Source organism: Dipodomys merriami, unplaced genomic scaffold (assembly GCF_024711535.1).
Source record: "Dipodomys merriami isolate MVZ:Mamm:240054 unplaced genomic scaffold, mDipMer1.0.p SCAF_2, whole genome shotgun sequence".
NCBI lineage: Eukaryota > Metazoa > Chordata > Mammalia > Rodentia > Heteromyidae > Dipodomys > Dipodomys merriami.
Genome location: NW_027203381.1, coordinates 85,325,837 through 85,349,947, shown reverse-complemented (window position 1 = coordinate 85,349,947; position 24,111 = coordinate 85,325,837). Strand labels below are relative to the sequence as shown.

Genomic DNA, 24,111 nt, shown 5'->3' with positions numbered 1-24,111 from the left:
AGGTATTGCTACTTGCACTGATGGAGAAGGACTCAATCTGTAACATTCTGATTCATCGCTTCATTTCTTCCTTGTCAGGCCCTGAACCCATAATCTTGTGCTTGTATTTTCTGGGTTCCTTGGAGAGGAGCTCTGCCTCCAGTCTCTTAAGGGGCCTTACAGGTATTTATTACAGTGGTTTCCTAGAATGTGGAAGCATTGAGTTTCCGTGTGTGGATTTCAGTTCTGTGGCTTTAGTCTCACTCTATAAAGAAAAATTCTTTTCCATCCTGCCTCCCAGGGCCTAAAGAGATCCACCAGATAGGTTGTACTTCAAGAACAGGATGAATTACTTTTTACACAAACTAGATTTTAAAATTCAAAGCAACTCTTGAAGGACCCAGGACCCAGATTGGCTAGCTCAACCATCTTTGATACGTGCTTTCTATTGCACAGGGCTTGAATGATAAACACTCATTGAGTGCATGATGATGCTACTAGAGGCTCAAAGTGAAAATCTCAACTCTGCTCTTGCTTGGTAGAATTTATGGATTATAACGTTTTGAGGATTCAAATGTCTTCTGGTTAAGTAGAATAATCATTTTCCAGTGTTGTCTTAAAACTACCAGAACTTTTTTTTTTGCTATATAAATCTCAGACGTACTTCTTGTTACTGCCTATTCTGAGGATTCTGTGACAGAGTGACAATTTTTCTGGGTAGTGTACACTGTAATGTTAACTGTCATGTAGATAGTATTCATTAAGTAGCAGAGTATGCTTTTTAAAATTGCTTGCATTCACTCATCAAATCTTCTCACAGTGTTTTCTATAGGTATGGTCATTATTTCCATTTTAAAGATGAGGCTACTTACTAAAGCATAAAAATGTTTGATTATTATATAATACATATCACTGGAAATTTTCCTTTTGTCTATTCAGGTATTGGTTCCAGTACTGGGGCTTGAAATCAAGGCAAAACTCTCACCCTTTTCTTTCTTTCATAGACAGGTCTTTACCATATGAGCCACATCTCCAGTTCCAGCTTTTTTGCTCATTAAAGATCAGAGTCTTGCCTTTGTGTCTGACATGGCTGGCTAGGAACTGAGATCCTCATATCTCAGACTCCTGAGTAGCTAAGATTATATGTGTGAGCTACTGTTAAGGGTTTGTCTTTTCCTTTTTTCTTTTCTTTTTTTTTTCTGAGGGGGGGTCTGGTTGTGGGGCCTGAACTCTGGGCCTGGGCGCTGTCCCCTCAGCTCTTAAGCTCAAGGCTAGCGCTCTACCACTTGAGCCACAGCCCCACTTCGGCCTTTTTCTTTTTGCTTATGTGGTGCTGAGGAATCGAACCCAGGGCCTCAGGCATGCAAGGCAAGCACTCCACCACTGAGCCACCTTCCCAATTCCTGTCTTTTTCTTAGCAGGAAGAAAATATATAGAAGTGCTCTAAAGTACCCATTTTCACTTGAACAAATAACAATACTTTTCATTTTGTTAACATTCATTTTATAAAATACATTAAAAGAACAGATATAGTATTTAAGGTTACATAATAACCAGAATCAAAAAAAAGAATGAAGAAAATATAAATTAATTGAACATATAAGTATTTTGTCACATTGGACAAGTTTCAAAAGGCATTTTTAAACAATGAAATACTAATTGAGAAGAAAACTCTTCACTCCATTGCTGTCTTTATCCTCCCCTGGGAACTCTTCCTAGTAGCACTAAAAATCCAGCTTAACAAGGGAGTACCTGCATTATTATTTAAAATATACTGTATTTTACTCCCCAATCTGCCAATTTCAGATAGGCTTTTAAAAATCAGGTTAGATAATTCAGTGCAAATGAAAGGTTCAAGTTGAACATCTGAGAGGAAGAGTAATATCCAAACTGAAGGAAATGCTTTTGGAACTGAAAATTTTAAATGTTCACATTATGAAGAAATGTTTGCAAATGTTCTTGGTGTGTGAAATGCCAAGTTAACAAATGTTGCCTTTTGGGTTGTGATTAGGGTCTCTACCATTAAAGACTGCAACATGGCAAGGGGAAATAGAGAAGGGCCAAAGGTAGAATTTGTGGAAAAAATTTCAAATTACCCACACAAAGGTCAGATTTTAGAAGATCTAAAAGACTTTAGAACACTCTAAAAGAATTATAGAAGATCTGGGTGTAGTTTAACATGAGACTGAAAAAGAAAAACAGATCCTGGAAAAATAATTACTTTAACATCATTGAGGGCACATTGTATCTTTCCATCCCTAGACATATTTGGGGGCAAGGAATTGATATTTGCTATATTATGGATTATGATAAAACAATTCTATTAGAAACAGAATCTTGAGAAATGGAACGAAAGTTTACCTTTGTGGATCTCAATGAACAAAATCTGGATCATTTCTAAGCATTAACAGGTCATCATTTTTATAATAATATTTAGGTTTAATTATTTCCTCAAAAACATCTTTGATCATAGTATCATAGGCAGCAGATAAATTCTCAGTTGCTCTACTGGTGTTTGATTAAAAAAAGTTTTCCTCTTTACATTTCATGGATTACAACATCTTTGACTCCTGCTGCCTATTAGCAAAATATGAGCTACTATTGAGGTCAAGACACAGATTTTGGTAAGAGGCTAGAACAATTTTTGCAAAAGTCTTCGTATTTTTTTCCAACATCAGATCCAAATTTACAATTTTGCTATGCCTTTTTTCTAATTTCTCACTGAAAGTTTTTGCCTATTATTTGAAAACTGGACAAGAATGTGCTGTGTTTCCCACTATTCCTATTTTACATTATTCTCTATTAAAAATATTATAATAATGAAGTGGCAATTTTGGCTTTTTGATTGAATCTGTCAACAGCAAGTCATATAAAAAGGCCAAAATAGAAAATGCTATTTCAATGTGATATCAGAAATTGATAAGTGAAAATTCATGATGACATTACATGGAGTTCACAAAGCAACAGACAATTGGCCAATACAATTTTAGGAAGTGTAAAAATGTGTACTTATACATACTCACAAGAAGAGCATCTAAGGCAAATTAAAAGCTCCCCCTAGGGGCATAACTAGTTCTGAGTCACCTGAACATATTCATATAAGAGCATAAACTATGCAAGTCCTGTGAGTCTTCAAGTATCTCATCCCATGAAAGCCACACTTCTAAGGTCAGTCAAGTATCACTTTGTAAAGGAATACATCAGTTTCTCTCCCCTGATCAACATGGCTGTCTCCATAACATGAGTCCATAAATAGAAAACTATCATGGGGTTCAATAATTTTATACAAACATAATTCGGTAACATTTCTCCATAGAGTTATTAAGGGTAACAGAAAGTAAATTGTTGCAAACTTCAGAAGCAGTCAAGAAACTTTCCAGATTTCATCCATCAGTCTTTTGGCAGCTTGTGAGGGGTTGTGCTTTACAAACACAGTGCCTAACAGTGCAAACACATAGTATATGTTCAATAAATACTTTTAGATTTATTCAACCGAATGACACAGGTTTCTGAAGGACCATCCACCATTGTGCACATACAAATAAATGAGCAAACTATGTTCTTTCACTGGATTGGATACTGGATGGAACCAAATGGAGCCATGAATGAGAAGAATGTAAAATTTCAGTATGAATCCTGATTTGATTAGAGATAAAATTACTAAGAACTTTGCAGAAAAATGTGTGTGTGTGTGTGTGTGTGTGTGGTGTGTGTGTGTGTGTGTGTGTGTGTGTGTGTGTGTGTGTGTGTGTGTGTGTGTGTGTGTGTGTGTGTGTGTGTGTGTGTGTGTGTGTGTGTGTGTGTGTGTGTGTGTGTGTGTAGACAGTAGCCCTGACACTTGGTGCAATGTGAAGCATGGCCCATAGCTCTTAGGAACGAGGGTGCTATCACACAAAAAGAAATGGACTTGATTTCACTTTGGGAAAGGGAGGCTCATGGTATTTGTCTGAAGCCTATTAACGTATTTGAGGAAGATGGCTCTCTCTTTCAGCAAGCCTGAAAGCAATACAAGCGTACGTGTCTGGAGACCTCATTACATTCCTTCAGTACGGCACTGTAGGGAGCAGCGGCTGCTTTCTAATATTTCAGATTTTTATAGCCTCGTGGCATCCCTGGGATGACAGAGATGGAGAATATGAAAAAAATGAAAGATTACACAACTATATCATGGGAAGTTCCTGAACATTATTTTTTTTAAAAAAAAAAACCTTATAAAAGGTAGTTTATTGACAAGTAAATGCTTTACAATCATGTTTTTCCCATCTCTCAACAGTGATCGTTTCCAAAGGAAAGACTCAGTAGTGAAGACCACACACTTTTTTTTTTTGCAATAGTTTGATACATTGAAAATCAGAACCTTCAAAATATCTGGAAATGGGAGAAATGGAACTGGACCCGGGGCTGGGGGTCGGGTGTAGAAGGATGAAGATGAGGAGTTGCTTTCGCTGATAATGTGGACAGCGAGGGAGGTGATGGGAGATGTTACAGCAGACCTGACAGCTTCACCCAGGGGCCATCAGGAGCACAGTACAGGGATCAAAATAAAAACCCAACTGCAACTTTGCCAACGTGTAAACAAGGAAAAGAATTTCACAGATTCAAAAGTTCGAGAGCAGTAAACGTCTTTAAATTATTTTTTTTTGTCAGTTCAACCCTGATTTCAAAGTATGGCTAGCAAAAACAAGGAAGCCACAGCCTCGACATCCTGAGCAAGCACACCGTCTTCCAGAAGCTGCTGCAGGCCTCCCTTCCCAAGCTGCCTTGTGAGGAGGAGACTCCTTTGCTTGGCAGTTCACTTCCAGCCTCTCCTTTCATGCTCTGCTTTGCATGTGGGTGTTTATCCAGTTCTGGCTGCTATAGGTTGAGACGTGGGGAGACTGGAGGAGGAAAGGCAAATTCTCGGAGGATGCTCCTGGCCACTTCCACATTATTCTGGGCTATCTCTAAGGCTCTCTTCACCTCTTCAAAGGCATAACCCTCTCCCATGAGTTTGGCAATTTTGGCATCCACATTTTCCAATGCTGCCTCGGGCCCGTGGGGTTTTCTGTGATGGATTTCTGGTGCAGTCCTGCGGGGTCGTGGTTTGGGGGGTCTGGCTGGTGCTTGTGAGGCATCTGTGATACCATTGAAACAGTGAGATAAAAAGGAAGACATTAGAACAGAATAGTAGCATCTCATTGTTTTATGTTACTATCTTTCAGTACTTTCATATTATGATTTCAGGTCCAATACTACTTTTACTACTCTTACAAATAAACTTTTAAACTGTGGTAAGTAGAGATTGCCCCGATTTGAAAATTATGAAGTTGAGGTAGATATTATCCCCAGTTTGAAAATTAAAAAGTTGAGGTTTTAGTTTTGCTAAAGAACAACCACTTTCCATTCCTGAGTCCATATTTCCTCCTTCAAGCCAGGTGAAATAAGAATTGAGAAGAAAAAAAAAGCATCAAAAATATTGTCTAAACTATTAAAACTATTTGGTCACATAGACTACCTCCATCTATGATGGCATGGGTTGTGACTGTCTTGAAGTGCCTTTAAATTAGGAAATGCTATCTTTCTATGCTCATAGATATTACAGTATTTTTTATATTCCAAAATGTCCTGTGTCCCACCTATGTCAGAGCAGAACTAGTCTCTGAAAAACACACTTTGTAGGATATCTTCCTACCTCATTTTTCAAATTAACAGTATTCTGTCTTATTGAGGCTGGAGGAAAACCGAATTTAAAATAAAATAGCAATTGGGCATGGTGGTTCATACTGCAATCTCAGTTACTTAGGAGGTAGAGAAACCGAGGAGTATGGCTCTAGCCCAGCCCAGTACTAGCCAAAATTTAGTCATACTCCATCTCAACAAAATAAACCGGGCTTGTTTTGGTGGTGCATGGGAGGCTAGGAGGATCCCAGTGTGGACCTGTCCCAGGGAAAAATACAAAAGAAAAAGCTGCGATCATGGCTCAAATGGTAAAGTCACTGCCTAGCAAGTGGGAGGCCTCATACTATTGCCATAAGCAAAAGCAGAAAAGCATGGATGGAGTTTCACTTACCACAGATAAGAGGAAAACCTACCATACTTCTGCTGTCCATCCACACACCTTTCCTCACCCACATACTTTGCCTGCCCTGCACTGCTGTCAGGACTGGGTGTGAGCACTACAGAGCGGTGTTGTGGTTCTGCCTCTGTCTCTACCTGAGCTGTATCTGGGCTTCCACTGACTGGTGGGAGGACAGTGCTTTAGGCCCTCAGCATCGCTGGTATGGCCAGTGTCAGGGGCCTAGAACTAGAACTGTCTGAGGACATCCTGTTGTCCAAAAGGGCTACCATTTCCATTGTAAGTCAATGCACAGTGATCCCATACAAACTACTGTCTATATCACCCCTCATTTGCCAAAATGTGCCCACCGTGACTCACAGAGACATGAAGCCCAACGAGAATCAAATCACTGCATTACAAACTAAACCAAGACCACGCACATCTGCATGTGAGAGCTACTAAGGAGGGCATCCTACAAAAGTGAGAGAGGTATCTGATCCATCCGTTGTGCAAACTTCAATGGAGGAATCCAGAAATTTAAAATAAAGCAATGCAGACACTTCTGAAAGCACACTGTAACTACAGCAATGAATTCCAATAAAATTGAAATGGTTAGAACGGCTGATAAAGAACTGAAAAGAATCCTTATTTTAAAAAATCCCAACGACACTCAAAGAAATACAAATAAATACTTTAGTGAAATTAGGAAGAAAGTATAGGCAGGTGAATGAGAAACTGAGCAGAGAGAAAGACTTTGAAAAGAACTGCACAGAAACTTGGAAATGGAGAACTCCCATGAAAAGAAAAGTTGAATGTCATGGCTCTCCTTGTAATCCCAGCTACTTGGGATCATCTCTTTGTTGCTCTACTATAAAAATCAATCAATTAATTGTAGAGTCCATTTTTGATATAAAGTTGAATTTTTTGCTACACCGGAAAATCTGTTTCATTATAAATGGACTTGATCTAATGTACAGTTTCACAAAATCATGAATAAGAAATCTTCAAATATACTGTGCTTTGATTACATCAGAAAGTGCTCAAGAAAGACTACTATTATTAGGTCTGTAAGAAAAACACCATTCTGTGGTTATAAAACTGGAACTAAATGTCCTGTTCCTGTCCTGGAACTATGGTAAAATTCAACACTGAGACTTCCTTTGTTGAAATGAAACAAAACATAATCTTAAAAACAATTTGCCTTTATTTGTCTTATCACTAATGATTTATACACCGCACAATTCTAATTATTTTGTTAAGCTCATCCATTATTTCTAATTGAGATCTTTACAAAGTTACCTACAGACTATTGATCCTAATATAAAATTCACTCAACATTTCATCACTCTTCCCTTTAATCTAGTAAGAGAAAAGTACATTGGAGTTTATTTCCTTTTGTAATGAGATCTCCTTAATTTTGTTGGCATATTTAGCAGTAAGATTATTCAATACAAGTCATGCAAAATTCTGTCTTTGTTTTTAAGTGTGAATTTAAACTGCATTTAAATTCTGACAATATGAAAAATCTTTGCCAAGGCTAATGCCGAACATGCATTAGTACAATATATATTACAAGAGAAAAGCAAATTGAAAAAGAATTTTCAAAAAATCTTCCACAAGCTGGGAAAGTGGCTCAGTGGTAAAGTGCTCACCTTGCATGCATGAGGCCCTGAGCTCGATTCCTCAGCACCACATAAGCAAAAAAGAAAACAGCCGCAAGTGGTGCTATGGCTCAAGTGGTAGAGCGCTAGCCTTGAGCTGAAGAGCTGAGGGACAGCGCCCAGGCCCAGAGTTCAGGCCCCATGACTGGATCCAAAAAAAAAAAAATCTTCCACAATATAGACCTATGCAAATTTAACACAATGCAGTGAAATCCTCCTTTTCATTAATTAGTTACATGACATATTCATTTGATTAAATATCAATTATTACATTAAAAACTCCAAGTCTATAAAGTATTTTCTTTGAGAGGAGGAAACATTTGGGAGAACATTTGTATCTGTAGACATATATGCCTCTGCCCTTTTTCAGATAATAGGATAAGGACAGTATTTTTAAATTCAATGAAACTCTTTCTAAGTTCATTAGAAATATTCTTGACAGAAAGTGTGTGCATAAATAAATTACTATCAACTATTTAGACAGCTATTGAAGACAATAGAATTTAACCTTCAAGCTGCAACAATCAAAGCAGAATCTTAAGTCATTTTAAAACCTTTAATAAAAAGAATATTTACTGAAAAATAATGCTAGCAGAATCCTGAAGGCACCTGGTAACCCAGTCTCAAGGCTTTTTTGTTTTTGTCTGCTTTTAGTGCTGGTCCTGGGGCTTGAACTAAGCCCTATTTCTGAGCACTTTTTTTGCTCAAGGCTAGTGCTCTACCACTTGAGCCACAAGCTCACATCCTTCCGGCTTTTGGGGGTGGTTAATTGGAGATAAGAGTGTCACAGACTTGACCAGCATTAGTCTCAAGGTTTGAATGTGAAGATCTGCCTCAGAGAGCAAGGCCAGTCTCTGCTTCTGTGAACAAGCTGGAAAGCTGCATGTAACAAACCTGCTTAGGGAGTAGCTTGAAATACTTGATGTTACAACTAGCCAAAGCCCTCAGAGTAATTGGTATTTTTATTTTTTAGGTAACAATTCAAGCTCTTGGTAATGGTAATTTGGAACATTTCAGCAAGGCCTATAACTCAGTGCTTCCTGAAATTTACAGAGTTAATATTAATTGTAAGCCACCTGAACTCCTGTATGTGAGCAATGTCACTCGAGCTCCATAACATGCTCATATTACACAGCAAACAGGTTCTTAGCAGTGTTTTGGCCACAGCTTTTCCCATAACCAAAACATGTATCTTTTAATCTAGAGTTGGTGGTATTTGAATATGTTGTTCTAAATCAGTAAGTTTCAACATTGTATTTCAACATTATTTTCTGAAAGAATTCATTTCCTTATATGAGGGCTATAAGGTATTTTCTCTAGAGTTTCATGTGTTGCCATCAAATCTATCCTTTTGACTAGAAATCCAGTCTATTCATACACATCTGAAACCTCTGAGCAACTAAAAGTGAAATAAAAAGGGGAACATGGACCAGAACTTAAAAATCAACATGATCTTCTGTTTTTCTGACTTATATATGTTAAAACTTAAAACACACACACACACAAAACAAAAACAAAACCCCAAAACATGCAGAAGCATTCTGACGCTCATGAAGAACTCAAGTAGGAACCTACCTATCTCCTGTTGCTTTTTCTCAAAAAAAAAATCCTTAATTATCTGAGTTCAAAGGTGACTATTACTATGAACAAATCTGTGACGTGAAACTTGAGCTTAAAAACAAAACCCCCAAAATCACAAAATCTCTTTAAGAAAAACATCATTTTTACAAATATAAGACAAAAATATTGCTCATAACACATTGTATTAAGCTTAACACAGAGACATCAACTCCTCTTCCTCTTACTCATCTATCCACTTGTACACTCACCTACCTATTCATCACTATCTACCCATGACCTATCTATCTATTCAAGAACCATGAGCCGGGCATTATGATAGTCCAGACTATGCTAGGGGAACCAAATGTTTGAGTTCCCCCCCCCCCAACATTCTTATGTTGAAACCTAATCGCCTATGTGATGGAATTTGGGAGTGAGTGAGTCTTTATAAACCAGAATAGTGTCCTTATAAAGACCCCTCAGCCTTCCCTTGACCTTGTAAAGACACAATGAGTCTCTACCCCTATGCAAAGAAGATGCAGGTTCTTTCTCAGACACTAAATGCTGTCACCTTGATCTTGAACTTGCCAGCTTCCAGAAATGAGAGAAAGAAAGGCTTATTTGGTTAAGCCATATAGACTATGGTATTGAGTTATAGCATTCTAAATTGACCAAGGTACTCAGTGATACTCCAACTGGCAAAGTGCTAATATGTTAGCAAGGAAGACAAACAACAGTTAAGCAAATGAATAAATGATGAAATTTATGGTAGTGACGGCTACTATAAAGAAAAATAAAGCAGAAGAGGGTGTAAAATAACTATAGGAGATTAGGGAGCTGCTTAAAAATTCAGAGAAGGACTCCCACGGAAAGCAAGTCTTTAATTACTAACATTCGGCGCAGGACCCATATTTAATAGCTACAAGGCCTTCTGTGAGGAGGGGCGGGGTTGCAATGCACAGGAGCCCTAAATAAGCTACAAGAATGAATAGGTACTGAATAATAAAACTGGTTCGGTGCTAGAATTAATTCTAAAGAGATTTCTTCCTTAATGGAGAAATAAGAGAACATGGCATTTTAATATACAAAGACATTTTTCTCCCTTTTGCTACATTTGATATGACAAAACAAAAGTTAGAGGATGAATAAATCTTGACAAGGCTCATTGACTAATAAAAAACAATATTCAGCCTGGGTTTATTTTTTCTCCCTGAGGCAGTTTTGTGGGCATTCTTTTCATAATGCAAGCCCTATAATTAAAATGCAAAGGTGACAAAATTATACATTAAATGGAGAAAAAAGTGTTCTGAACAGCAGAAAGCAACTCTGCAAACCTAAGGTGTTATTCTTACTATAATTAGCCAACTCACCTGAAGATGACGGCAGCTGGTCATACTCCTGTGATACTCTGTTGGATTTGGCATTTTCTCCTGGCAATCTCCTAGCAGGAGGCAAAGGAACTTGGCCACTTGCTAGGTCAAAAAAAGGATCTTTAAAATAAAAAACATTTTTAAAATTAAAGGGATGATCTCAGTTTATTGGCTGAAGGAGAAAAATTCTAGAAATTTTCTCTAAAGATTATAGCTTGCAAAAATAGAAAGTGAATTTCATGACCGATTATCATCATCATGTTTTCTGAGGATTATCAAATCAGTTATTTTCTTTTAGTATTAGGTAGACAAAAATCTGTAAAAGCAGACCTGACATTTGGATTTGTAGGGATTAAACAAATTTCTGTATGTAAAATCTTCAAATAATTATTTGGGGGAAGAGAGAGTATTGAACTTTTTCTTAATTCTTTTAGTTTTTCTACTGTCTGTAATATTTTCAAATTATACTCAAATGTAGAAAACAGGCAAGTAAAACTAGATTTTTAAACATAAGAATATTAAGAATTCTATATATTTCATTGGTTTAACTTTCATTTGAGTTTAGCATTAAGCATATAGAAGAATGTTGCTATTTCAGAAGAAAAATTATGCTGAAAATGTTTTCTATTTTTATACTAATTTTGGACTAGATAATGTAAGACAGGATTTTAAAGTCATTAGTTAATTACTATTTTATCTATCCCTGTTTGAGTGCAATAATTATCACCAGGTTTCCTGGGGATTTTCTGACTTCAGGCAAAAAACATGCTTTCATTAATTGCAATATTAAAATATCTCAAATATTGAATAATTTCAATATATGAATTTTCATTAATTTTCTTGAAATTGAAAAGAAGACAAATGAATTCCACATGATATATATCAGTCTTTTGAGTTGTTGGAGGTGATACTCTTTTGGAAACATTCTAGCTCAGCATTTTCAAAGCATGAACATGCATCAGTTGTGAAAACACATATTGCTGAGTAGTACACTCCTACAGTTTCTGATTTAGTAAAGAGTTTATTTAGAGCAAATATCCAGGAAATGCAGAGGCTGATGATGGGGAGACAACAGTTTGAGAATCGCTGCACTTGTCCTTTGACCCTTCAACACCTGAATGTGTTCCACACCTGAATCTCCACATGGGCTGAGCAGAGTAAGGTCTTCTGACTTCCAGTTGAGAGAGTAACCTCAGGAAGGCATGAGCTCCCTTGCTAGACATATCATGACATGCCACACGAAGGCCACTGCATCTTTTCAACAACTACTAGTAATGATCTGGCTTTTTCTTCATTTTACTTGGGCAAGATCATTTCTAAGTCCATGGGGAAATTTTTCATTTGTCTTGAGTAAAGTCGAATTTGCTAGCTTTTAGGGTTGAATTGTGATGCTAAGATTGGATTAAAAACCTCAAAAGAGATGCCAGGTGAAAATACCAGTGAACAGAAAGTAGAGTAAGGGTTGCCAAAGATGTTGTATAGTCTGTGCCCTGCACAAAGACATCCGGTGAAGAATATGAGCAAGACATAAACGCTGCCCTTGCTTTGTTCCTTTCCTGGCTCTGAGTTGCAAGAGGGGTGCCTGTTTCAACCCACCCACCAGCACAAAAGAATGTTTTTGTGTAATACAGCAGAAAAGCACGTATATGCTAGCAGTTGCCTTGGGTTTGGAGACAAGGAATCATGAAGCTTTTGTTGAGAACTCCAGCTTTTGTTAAGATATGATTGGCTTTTCCAGAATAGATGGCTCATGTACAGCACTAGGCATTATTGTTTTGCCAAAAGAAATATTGTATGAAAGGCTGAAAATGGAAACCTAAAAGAAGAACTGGGCCATGTCTCTGCTTGGCTCTCCCCAGAGCCTGAAGGAGCCATGAGGCTCCTGTGCGCAAACTGCCCTGCAGTTTGAAAGTTCCGTTCATAGAAAGCTGGAAGGCTGGCAAGCTGGGCCCACTAAATGCCAGAATAAAGACATAGATTTAGCTAGGCCTTTGATATAATATTATGAGAAAATTCAACCTCCTTTTCTGTGATAACTATCACATTCTTTTAATTAGGTTAAAGTATTTCCACAAGGCAAATCTCAAATACCACTAAGAAAACATGTATCACTATTCTGCCCTAAGATATCACAGACTGAATAGTAGCAGTTAATAAATAACAGGAATTTTAGACTTTTGTTAACTTGGCTAATAATCTTTGTTTTAAAATTGAGTTAAATTTCTGCAACTTTGGAAGTGGCGCTGTAGCTCAAGTGGTAGAGCACTCGCCTTGAGCTGAAGAGCTGAGGGACAGTGCCCAGGCCCAGAGTTCAAGCCCCACGACCGACAAAAAAAAAAAAAATTCTGCAACTTTATGCTCCTCTGAAGTCCTAACACAACCCATCCACTATATTTCTTCAGATAGTATAAGGTATGAAATACTTGGCCAAATAGTACTCGAAATATTCACCTATGACCCTTGAAAACCTTTATTTTTAAAAGAAATTCCATGGCATATTGGAAAAATTACCTGTAACAACGTACATAAATTAAAAAATGGAAAATGCAAAAACAGAAACTGCAATATTGAAATTTTATCTGCTGAGATTTATGTCATATCCTTTAGATAGTATAAATTGCTATTCTTACCACCCAGTATTGTTTTCCCTGCTAACCCTTAAGAATGATTTTCACTTAAATAAAAAGGAAAAAAAAAAGTCTTCATTGTGTTATTAACCTCCTACCTGAAGGAAGAAGGAAAAGGTCCTGTCCTGAGGAGGGTCGGCTACTGGAGCCAGGAGGTTTTGTATGTTCAATGAGACTATGCCTGGCAGGAGGTGGAGGAGGTGGGAGGGAGGGCGGAAGGGCATCAAAAGCATCTTCACCTGCGTGAAAAGAAAGGTCAGTATAAACAGGAGACCTTCATTAATCAAAACATACAGTGTGTCAAGCAAAAACAATACCGCTTATGAAGTAATTCACTTGCAGGATTTGCCCTGCAGTTCGCTGACTTTGATAACAAGATCTAATTATTTTGTGCTAGCGTTTGGGGGACAAAACACACACAGATTCATTCAAACACGCCCATATAGACTGTTACTTCTAGGTCTGTCTATAAGAACATCCTTGAGGGTTATGGGAGAACTCAGGGCTCCATTGTATTATATATAAATAATACTAGCACACTGGAAATTTGAACTAAATTTTCTTTTTAATCAGTCATACCAGCTGAACAGAAATCTCTATGTAACCAAAGGAGTTCATGGTCTCTAATTAGAAAATCACACCCATGTACCTGTAATTTATGTCACAGAATAGTTTTAATCACCTCAGAAGCTTTGTTCCTCTGGATTTTAAATCATTTAAACTAACATTGCAAACGTCTCTGATTTACTGTCAAAACAGACAGAAAATGTACTTAGACCAGAGGAATATATTTTTTACTTAGCTATCATCTCTTAAAGAATCATTAAATATAGACCTTCCTTTTGTAATCTGTAAAGCTCAATACTTACTTTTTTCTATTTTTTTAAACAAATATAGAATAGAGCAATACGGATTTATGTCTACCTACTTTTGCCCTGCCACTCCTTAGTATTCTATCTGAAGTATTCTGTACTTTAAAAGAAAAATAAAATTAAGTACACTTAATATAGCTTTTCGATCTGCCCAAAGTATTTTGTAAATGAAACAGGGTATGTATAAATATATCCATATTCCAATAATAAAAATTCATATTCATTAAAGTTGGATGATCTAAACATAAAGACTTTTTAAAATGGTCTCACCATTCACTGAATGAGCTTTTCTTAAAAAATATTCAAAAGCTTTCTAGTCATCATAAATATTATAATTTAAAATATCTAAAGATATATGAGAACCTTTTATCATTCCGGTCTTTAGATGTGTGTCACACTATCACATTCAAATCTTTTTCTAGCTCTTAAATACCAGACATCATACTAGGCAACTGAGTGACATGAGGATCAAAAATCATAAAGCTGTGATGCAAGGATCTTAGATTCCTTGAAAGCTGGCACAAAGATTCATATTTATGAGTCACTTCACATGTGGGGTGAAGATCTTTGGTTGGTTCCATATACATATAAATATATATATATATATATATATATATATATACACTTTGAAAGAGAAAATATGTAAAATATGTACACAAGGAGGATTTTTGTGAAGTTATAATGAACAGAAAAACCTGGAATATCAGAGTGTTCAAAAACATTTATTCATGATATTAAAGGATGGGTTTCCTAGGTTTCCTATGCTGAAGCAGCAGTATGAAAAGTATACAAGAAAACCTAGCAGAAGGTCAAGTGAGAAGACAGGTTAGAACATACATCTCTATTAGCTAATGATTCAGTCATTACCCATATATGGCTATTACATTTATTTGTTTTTATGGTATTGAGTATTAAAGCTTGGCTTTGAGAACTCTAGATTAAGTGATCTAACACTAAGCTATGGTCTTAACCCTTTTGATTTCTGCATTTTATGTTTGAGACAGTGTTGCTAATTTTGCCTTGGTTTGCCTGAAACCTCCTGAATAGCTGTGATTTCCAATATGAACTATTATGCTTGTTGTCCATTATATAAAATGAATAAAAGTTTATTTTCACATAACCATAAGCAAACACATACATGCATGCATACATACATACATACATACATACATATATACTTAGGCATACATGCATGCATGTTATGTTTACATTCCCTTAGAAAGTTCTATTGATGCCAGAAGCTGATGGGTGACTCATGCTTGGAATCCTAGCTACTAGGAGACTGAGATATGAGGATCATGATTCAAGCTCAGCCTGGGCAGAAAAGTCCAACAGATTCTATTTCCTATTTACCAGCAAAAAGTTGGAAGTGGAGGTCAAGTTCAAGACAGAGAGTGCTCCCTTGACAGAAAAAGCCAAGCAAGACAGTGAACCTCTAAGTTCAAGCCCCAGTACTAGGATACACAGATAGACAGACAGACAGACAGACAGACACACACACACACACACACACACAACACACACACACACACACACACACACACACAAACACATACACACATAGAGAAAGGTATACTGAATGGTGTTTGTCTAATTCATGAAAAAGTGCTTAATTGCTGTACAGGAAGCAGAAGTAAGAAAATGACTGTGACATATTAGGGGCTCTTATAATAAATGTAGGTGAAAATAAAGTCCTAAACTATGTGTGTGTGTGTGTGTGTGTGTGTGTGTGTGTGTGTGTGTGTGTGTGTGTGTGTAAAGAGGAGCAAAAGACACTGCAATTTATGTAATTCAAAGAGTGGCCAGTGCTGCTGCTTGTGAGAAAATACCAAGGTCCACTCTATATTTCTGGCAGCATAATAGAAATACAAGCAATTTTATGCTATTGATATTTATTACTGTGAAGTCATGGAGGTGTGGAGACTTTACTTTTCTTCCTCTAAAATTAGCATGAGAATGCTCTTACCTAGAATAAAATTAACAGTAACAAGGGAATCCACAAACTTCAACATAGATACACAACTAAGTGTACCTTTACTTATAGTCACAAACATACTTGTTTCTTACAGTTTGAAAGAAATAAATTTGTGCTGTAGTTGTAATAATTACCTAAAACTGAATGTGTTCTTAGTTTTCTGTAACTGAGAAAAAAATCAAAATAGAGATATATACAAAACTAGGGAAAGTACTGTAAGAGTTATCTCTGATTTCACAACTTAAAACCAGCTCATATGCTCTGATTTCAGTCATCTGCTTTGTTTTCTTGTAGTGCTAGGAGTTGAAACTAGGCCTTGCATATATTTGGCCAGCGCTCTTATCGCAAGCCACACATATCCTTTGTTTTAAGCATGTAAATAAAGCAATGGTCACGTGAACATGGAAGTCAGCGTCCACTCTCTCATTCCAAACAAATTCATAGCCCAGTGTATCTGTAATTACACTGAATTCTGAGTTGCAATGACACAAATATGGAGAGAAGATATGGGGAGGTTGTTCAAAATTTCTTTAAAATTTCAACCTAATGGAGGGATGAGAAGATCATAATCAGAGGGCGTCTTGTTGAGTGAAGAACCATGCTTTGGATTGTCCCAAGTTGGAGGCCTGGCAGGTGGTAATGGCACTGGATCAGAAGATGAATCAAAAACATCTCCTAGAGGATAACACAAAATCTTCATGTATTTTCAGAGAAACAATGGTGTGGAATTTACCCTTTAAATTCTGACCATTGAGATGGAGAGCATAAGGAACAATCTATGTCATACATACCCTTTAAATAGATGCCTAACTCCGGGATGTTTGATTTCTTCATTTCTGAAGACATACCATGTGTTCCATTCAACAGACAATGTCCATTATCACAAGACCTACAGCAGAGATCAGAGAGCATGAAACACATCAGGATTTGAAATTCCATCTCAAAGTTATTGGCAGGGGTTTGGGTAGAGGGAGCTAGCATCCTTGTTTCTATAATAAAGTTTAAAAATAAATATATACTCCTTTTCTGGAAACTATCAGTAATAGCTATAAATATTCTTACTTCTGCTTTAGAAATCAGAATTAAATACCATACAAAAGACCAACAGTCAGTCTCCTTCCTCACTACCCTCTCAAAAGTTAAAACCATACAAGGGCTATATAATCTGTAAATACCAAAACCACATCTATGACATTAACATACCTCTACAAGAGAAATTTAATAATATCTGGTTGAGTTTCAGAAATAAAATTGTAAAGTATGTGCCAAGACAAAAAATATTTGACAGTTCCAATGACTTCATTATTTGTTAATGGTACAGAATATTATATTTCATATAACTTGAGCCTCATTCAAATAAACAAACTAAAGCTTATAAAAAGGAATGAAAACTTTTCAACTTTCAATGATTCCATTATAATTCTGACAGGAATAGTCAAAGACCTAGAGTTTGTAGTGAAACTTATTCTGAGGTGAGCAAAAGACTGGTTCTATGATACAACTTTACTAGTAGCCTTAGGAACATAATAAATATTTTAAAGTAGGTGTTTGTACAAAGCAATATTCACTGACCACAAAGCCTATTTACTGTTGGTACTGATACTGTACACTTCCACTGTGAACACAGGGATAAATTTGGGACAGGAGAAGACAGTGGAGGGTCTGGATACCTAGGTATTGCCATTCCACCAGCATCATGCTATAGAGCAATCAACCATCATCTAACAGTAAACTAGGGAAAGCAAAGTTTCCATTTCATTTTTCTATGAATTACTCTGAATTTTTACAGCAAAGTAAAAGTATATACATAATGGAGGAGATGGTGGATATTTGATTAGCTACTGCAAGAGTGCTTTATCTGAAATTCATTTCTATTTTCCCTGGTGGCCACTTCTCTTTAAGAGGCAAGATATGGTTCATTTAAAAATAGTTAGCATGTATTAAATCTTCATAATGATGATGAATTTTTTTCTACTGAAACTAAATTGAATTATTCATTGACCATTTCATTTGCCCTTATATTGACAATTGACTTTTCTTGATATTCCATAGCAGGGGAAATATACAGGGAAAGGAAGGGTTAATCTCAAAGAGTGCTTTGGAGAGGACAGAAGATACTTCAAGAACAGATTAGATGAAAAATTCAACACAATTAAGCCTAGGGATTATCAACATTTATTACTTCTCCATCACAGTAAAAAGATGGTAATGATGGTGATAATTCAAATTTACTTTTAGGATCCAGGAGGCCTGCCACCAAAATCTCATCCACTGTGATGTGACAATTAAAATTTAGCATTTAAAAATTGCATCCCTCACTCTGCCAGACATGGAAAAATGAGATTCCCAAGGACACAAAAAAAACTTATCCAATTTCAGTTTTTAAAAATTGTTATTTATAGGAGCTAAAGCAATGGAAATCTGTAAGAATTTATACTTGATGAAAATGAATATTTTCTCCATAGATGTTAGATCTATTATTAAGTAGACACTGGGTTCTTCTGATATAACAAATTGTCTTGCAGCTCTTTCTTTGTCTTTTCAGTGATATTACTTTATCAACAAATGTCTTAAACACCAGAAATTAGCAGAACAGCATTGGTTCTTGCTTTGCAAAATGAAGGCCTGGAAAGTAGACTGTAACTTAATCTTGGTTAATATTTCTGCCGAGCACTAAAAATCCTAAGCAGAGTCAATTATTAAGACAGATCTCTAGTTAAAATAATGATTTGCTTCTCTTTTGCAGGTATGTCATTTTCTGTTTCAATAAGATACTTGAAGTAGAAGACTGAAACACTTTTTAGTCTTTTCATCTAGAAAAAAGGGAAAACTCTCATAAAATTCTTTGAGTCCATTGACTTAACCTCAAAAGGAAATGGCACATTGAAGTGGCACTGAGGAATGTCCCTCCCTTCCTATGCCAATCAAGAGACTTTGCATAGCAGGCAGGGCCTCTGAGCTCCATATTACAAGCTATGCCCAGGTTCAGGCTTGTTATGTGAGAGGAATTAGAACTCAGAAAGTTAGGCTTGAAACTAAGATTTCATTACTTAGTACCTTATATATGTCAGTCAGATTAAAAGTATATAAATATTACTGTAGTTTATTAGCTCCTTTATACACAAAGAATCATGTTTTTTCTTAAAGACAAAGTAATATTTCAAGACACAAAACTCTTATTAATTCTTACTGTATCTAAATGTGGTTGATACTTCACACCCCAAGGATATCATATAGTAAAAAAAAAAAAGAAACAGATAAAAAAACTATTATGCTTTATATATACTTTTATCTGATCCAATAGAAGGTAAAACAGAACTTGATATTTGGTGCTGGACCGGGGGCTTGAAATCAGGGCCCAGGCACTGTACTTGAGCTTCTTTTGTACAAAGTTAACACTCTACAGCTACAGATCTACTTCTGGCCTTTTTTGATAGGTTAATGGAGATAAGAGTTTCATAGACTTTGCTGCCTGGGCTGGATTTGAACTGGGATCCTCAGATCTCAGCCTCCTAAGTAGCTAGGGTCATAGGCACGGGCGCCATGGGTACCCAGACAGAACTTCATTTCTTTTAAAGTTAAAAAAAACTAACTTGTTACTCCTTTTTTTGTTTGTTTGTTTTTCTTTTGGTTCAGGTCCTTGGGCTTGAACTGAGGGACTGAACATTGTAACTAAACTCATTTTTTGCTCATGGCTAGCTCCCTACCACTTGAGCCACAGATCTACTTATGGCCTTTTAGTGATTAATTGTAGGTAAGAGTCTCATGGATTTTCCTGCCAGATCTGGCTATAATCCACACTCTGAGCTCAGATATCAGCTTCCTATGTAGCTAGAATTACAGATTTGTGCCACAGGTACCCTAGTTTCCTTTCTTTTTCTTTCCCTTCTTTTCTTTTTTTAAAAAATTTAGATACAAGCAGGGTGGCAACAGCCAGGGAAGGAAATCAATATAAATTACACTAATCTATACATCATAAAAACAAATTCTAAAGAGGGCTGATGTAACCTTTGTATCAGATCCTCAGCACTAGTTTTTCTGCAGAACATATGTGCTTGAAATGGATAAAATTCATTAAAATGGCTATAGAAAATGCATGGAGTATTTATTCATTCTTATTAACCCATGTGTTTTCTAGGAAAAGAAGAAGAAAATAGTATATAAGAGGTTTTGAGTAAGAAACCAAGGATTTAGTCCAGTACATGTGATTGAACTATAGAAATGACAAATGCTTATGCAGATGTTAATGTGGAACAGGCTACTCATATTCTTACCGAACTGGAGGTTTTATATTATGACAATGGGATGGTTGTGAATTCAGGGAAACAGGATGAGATGAAGGAATCTTGTACTCATCGTCATCTTCCTCTACTGGGTCTCTTGTTTTCTCTGAAAGAGAATTTGCTAATGGACCAGTACACCTACCAAGGGGAGAAAAAAAAATCCAATCTCGTTTAAGCATATTAAATATTCAGACAGGACAGTCTGGTATGACATACTCAAATCAAAAAAGCTACTTGATCACATTCATCTTTCATTGACAGGGTAATCGAGATGTTCATATCCTAAATACAAATGGAAATGCTTAGTAACCTTTTGTTAAGATTTTCTTTATGAGATAAAAGATGTTTCATACTTATAATTTTAAATGTCAGTAAGGAAAAAATCTACTTTTAAATCAATAAAACTTAAGCTCTCTTATGAAATAACAATTCACAAGTTGTTCTTTTCTTCCCCTCAACAACAATTAACAACTAAAAATGGATTGAATAATTAAAAGGAAATGAGAGAATTTGTTAAGTTTTTTGAGTACATTATTGATATGACTTAGTATGCCTGTCTAAATGAAAGAGAATGAAAATGATTACAACAATAATCTAACATCAAAAGAATTTTAGAAACATTTTACAAGAGAAAATAAATGGAAACAAGCAAACAAAAACTGATTAAATTTCGAAGCTCTTGCTACTGCAAATTAATCTCATCTTTGCTGAAGCCAAAGAGAAATGCTAAAGGAGATGGTAAGACAAACAAGAGTCTTGCAGGCCAAGAGAAATACACAAGGATCAAATAATTTTGCTAACTGGCTAGATTCCCATTAAGTTTGAGTCAAAAAAAAAAAAAAAAAAATTAAAGTGATTGCAATTCACAGCACCTACTGTAGAGGGAGCAAGCAACCTTTGGTATAAAAAGCCCTGATGCCAAAAGTAACTTTTCTTCTCACTAGAAGTTCAGTTATCACTTATGTGAAATGCTTGGGACCAGATGTGTTTCTGATTTTAACTTTTTTTAAAAGGTGGAATACTTGCAAAGATTTTACCAGTTGAGTATGCCCAATGTAACAAGAAGGTAGTTTAGGATTTTGAGGTTTTTGGACTTTCAGGACAGTGATGTTCAACAAGAAGTTGGAAGGAAAACAACTTTTTACTGTTTAATGTTTACCGGTACACGGAGACACTAACCATGCCCGTGTTTCAACAACATATCTAAGTTTCTAGGAAGTACACAAATCAAAGGGATTTGTGTACACAAACTTGTGTACTCCAAGTGTTTACAAATACACAAATCTCCTAGAATTTTCTAAGTTTATTTTTGCCTCTCTTTGAAGCAGTTTCCAATACTAATCTCTGGATTATTGATTACCAGAGCTACCTTAAAATCAAAGGCCTTAGGAGTGAGAGGAAGCAGTGACACAGTGAAAGGTCTGATATGATGGCCCAGAGCACACGCTAAGAGCTTCATGAATAACCTCGGGGTCGTGCTTACTAAGGTTTAACCATGGGTGAAATGCTTGTCAGTTGAAAGTGGGTACATGGCACAGTAAATTGGGACTTGATGTAATTAGAACAGAATTTAAAGCATCACTTTCCCTCCCATAAAGTTTTGTAAAAATAAGATGAATTTTTAGGTTAGTACATAGGGATATAATGGTTTACTTTAGTTAGTAACTTTTACATTTCAAAGTGAAGGTTGACAAACACATTCCTCTAGAGCATTTTGTATTCCTGGTATAAGGCACAACTCCACTGGGTGGATTTTCTTCATATTCTATTAGCCCATTACTTTATCCATTATCATGTACATGTCAAACATATACTACCCTTATCAAGTTGTTTTCTTTCCTGATTTGAGCCATTGGGGTACTTAAATTACTCAATCAAACTTCTTCCCAAAACAAAAAGATCCACCTCTACTCTGTTTATTAAAAAATTCATAAGAAATTGTCCCATGTTTGTCTTTGAACTTAATATTTTCTATTATGGATATTAGTTTATGTCCATTCATTGATACATCTTTCTAAACTATATTTTACTCCATTTCTGTCTTGAGTTACAAAATATTTAAGGGGAGAACTCTAGTCCATTAAGGCACAGTATGTATGCAAGATATTGAATACTTACAAGACTTTAAGCAAAAGTATGAATGGTTATGAGAGAAGTCAGTGACTATGGTAGAAGGGAAAAAGATCAATCATTGATAGAAACCTTCACTAGGTGAGAAAAATTTTAAATGCCATACATCATTTTGCTTATTTCCTATATGTAATAATCTTTCTTCATTTCATAACATCTGAAGGTTAGAAGATATGAATACTTTTGTGAAAATAGAAATTCAAGTTTGCCATTTATCAGTCTATATTTTTATGCTATATTATTCTAACTCTAGAAAGAAACATTCCTAACAGAAATCTCTTAGCTTATAGAAGAAATAAAACAAAATTTAACTATATGTCATTTCCTCAAATCAGTAAATTTGTGTTAAAGGTTCATTCAAGGCATTAAGAGAAGATAGCACAGTATAACATTATGCTTTAATAGAAAGCAATTTACTGTGTAGCTTTCAAACGAGAGTAAGGATTTGAAGTCACCCTGTACTCTGCTCTCCTATATTCATGCTCTTCACTTGGATAAATTCATTGTTTACTCCCTTAGGATTTTTGGTTTCATGTTTAAATAGTATCCTTTCAAAGAGTTCTTCCCTAAGCATCTCATCTAAAATAAAGACCCATGTATCATTATTTTCCCTCCTAACAATCACCAATGGCCAACAATGTTATAATTATATTCTGTTCTCCATAACTAGAGCACAAAGGATTTTATCTTGTTCTTGTGGATTCTAATCAGTATAGAAACTAAAAAGGAATAGGATTGCTAGGCAAGATTTGGATTCTCTATTCAACAAACTTCAAACATCTGTACCTAACTACTGAAAAATGTAAAATAACCCACAACTCCACCTCCATCATTTGAGCCAAGCAACACTGATTGGTTCAGAGGTACTTGAGTGCTCATGGCTACTATTGTAAAAGTGTAAAGGCCCATTTCCAGATGACAAAGCACAAGAAAAAATATCCTAAAGAAATAAGGTACAGTATTGTAGAACATTTTCAGATAATAAGAGAAAAATATAAATAGGCCACTAAAATGTACGTTGAAAGGAGTGACACCGACCAAGATGTATAAACTGCTTTCTCAAATGGCAACTCCCTTGTACAACTACTTACAGATAATAATTTTATAGCACTTGCACTAGAAAATGAATCCACTGTTTAGCATTCTTTATCAAAATATTTGTGTAGCTAAATCAAATAATTACACTGTTTTGAGGGATAAAGTATAACTCTATGGCTGATCTTAGGTGCTTTTACAAACTGAAACAGTAGGAAAATACCTGTAAAATACAGTTTACCACAATTTAGTTCTTCTTGTCTGACTCACATAAGTAGCTGCTTAATATCGAGTACTAACAAAGCAACCTGCAATCTCTAATCATACTTGGCAATAATATGAATTTAATGGATGGAATCTGAATTTATTTACTTCATTCTCTGAAGTTCTCTGAAGTTACAGCGGTAACTATGATGTCTTATTATATATTCATACATTTAGAGTTTATGTGGGGCTAGCATATCACATATGTTTTCACAGATTTTATAGCCCACCACACGGAAAGGTGCGCTTACTTCTATCTCCACTGCTAAGTACTGGATGTTTTCCAAGAAAAAGTTTCCTCTGAAGAATGGTCACCTG

The 24,111-nt window shown here is 35.9% G+C and overlaps 1 protein-coding gene across 4 annotated transcripts in view; it reads right to left on the bottom strand.

Moving 5' to 3' along the window:
* Positions 1-1,480: 1,480 nt before the first annotated feature.
* Cblb (Cbl proto-oncogene B) overlaps positions 1,481-24,111 on the bottom strand; it is a 168,075-nt gene continuing 145,444 nt past the window's right edge. For 3 of the 4 annotated variants that reach the window (XM_070030329.1, XM_070030332.1, XM_070030330.1), the window contains exons 14-19: positions 20,356-20,502; positions 16,873-16,970; positions 16,625-16,756; positions 13,333-13,473; positions 10,608-10,727; positions 1,481-5,093 (exon numbers count right to left, since the gene is read on the bottom strand). In XM_070030329.1, coding sequence (XP_069886430.1) covers positions 4,834-5,093; positions 10,608-10,727; positions 13,333-13,473; positions 16,625-16,756; positions 16,873-16,970; positions 20,356-20,502 — 898 coding nt within the window. In that variant the 3' untranslated portion in view covers positions 1,481-4,833. The remainder of the gene's footprint in view (positions 5,094-10,607; positions 10,728-13,332; positions 13,474-16,624; positions 16,757-16,872; positions 16,971-20,355; positions 20,503-24,111) is intronic. The other variant, XM_070030333.1, reaches the window with a different exon arrangement.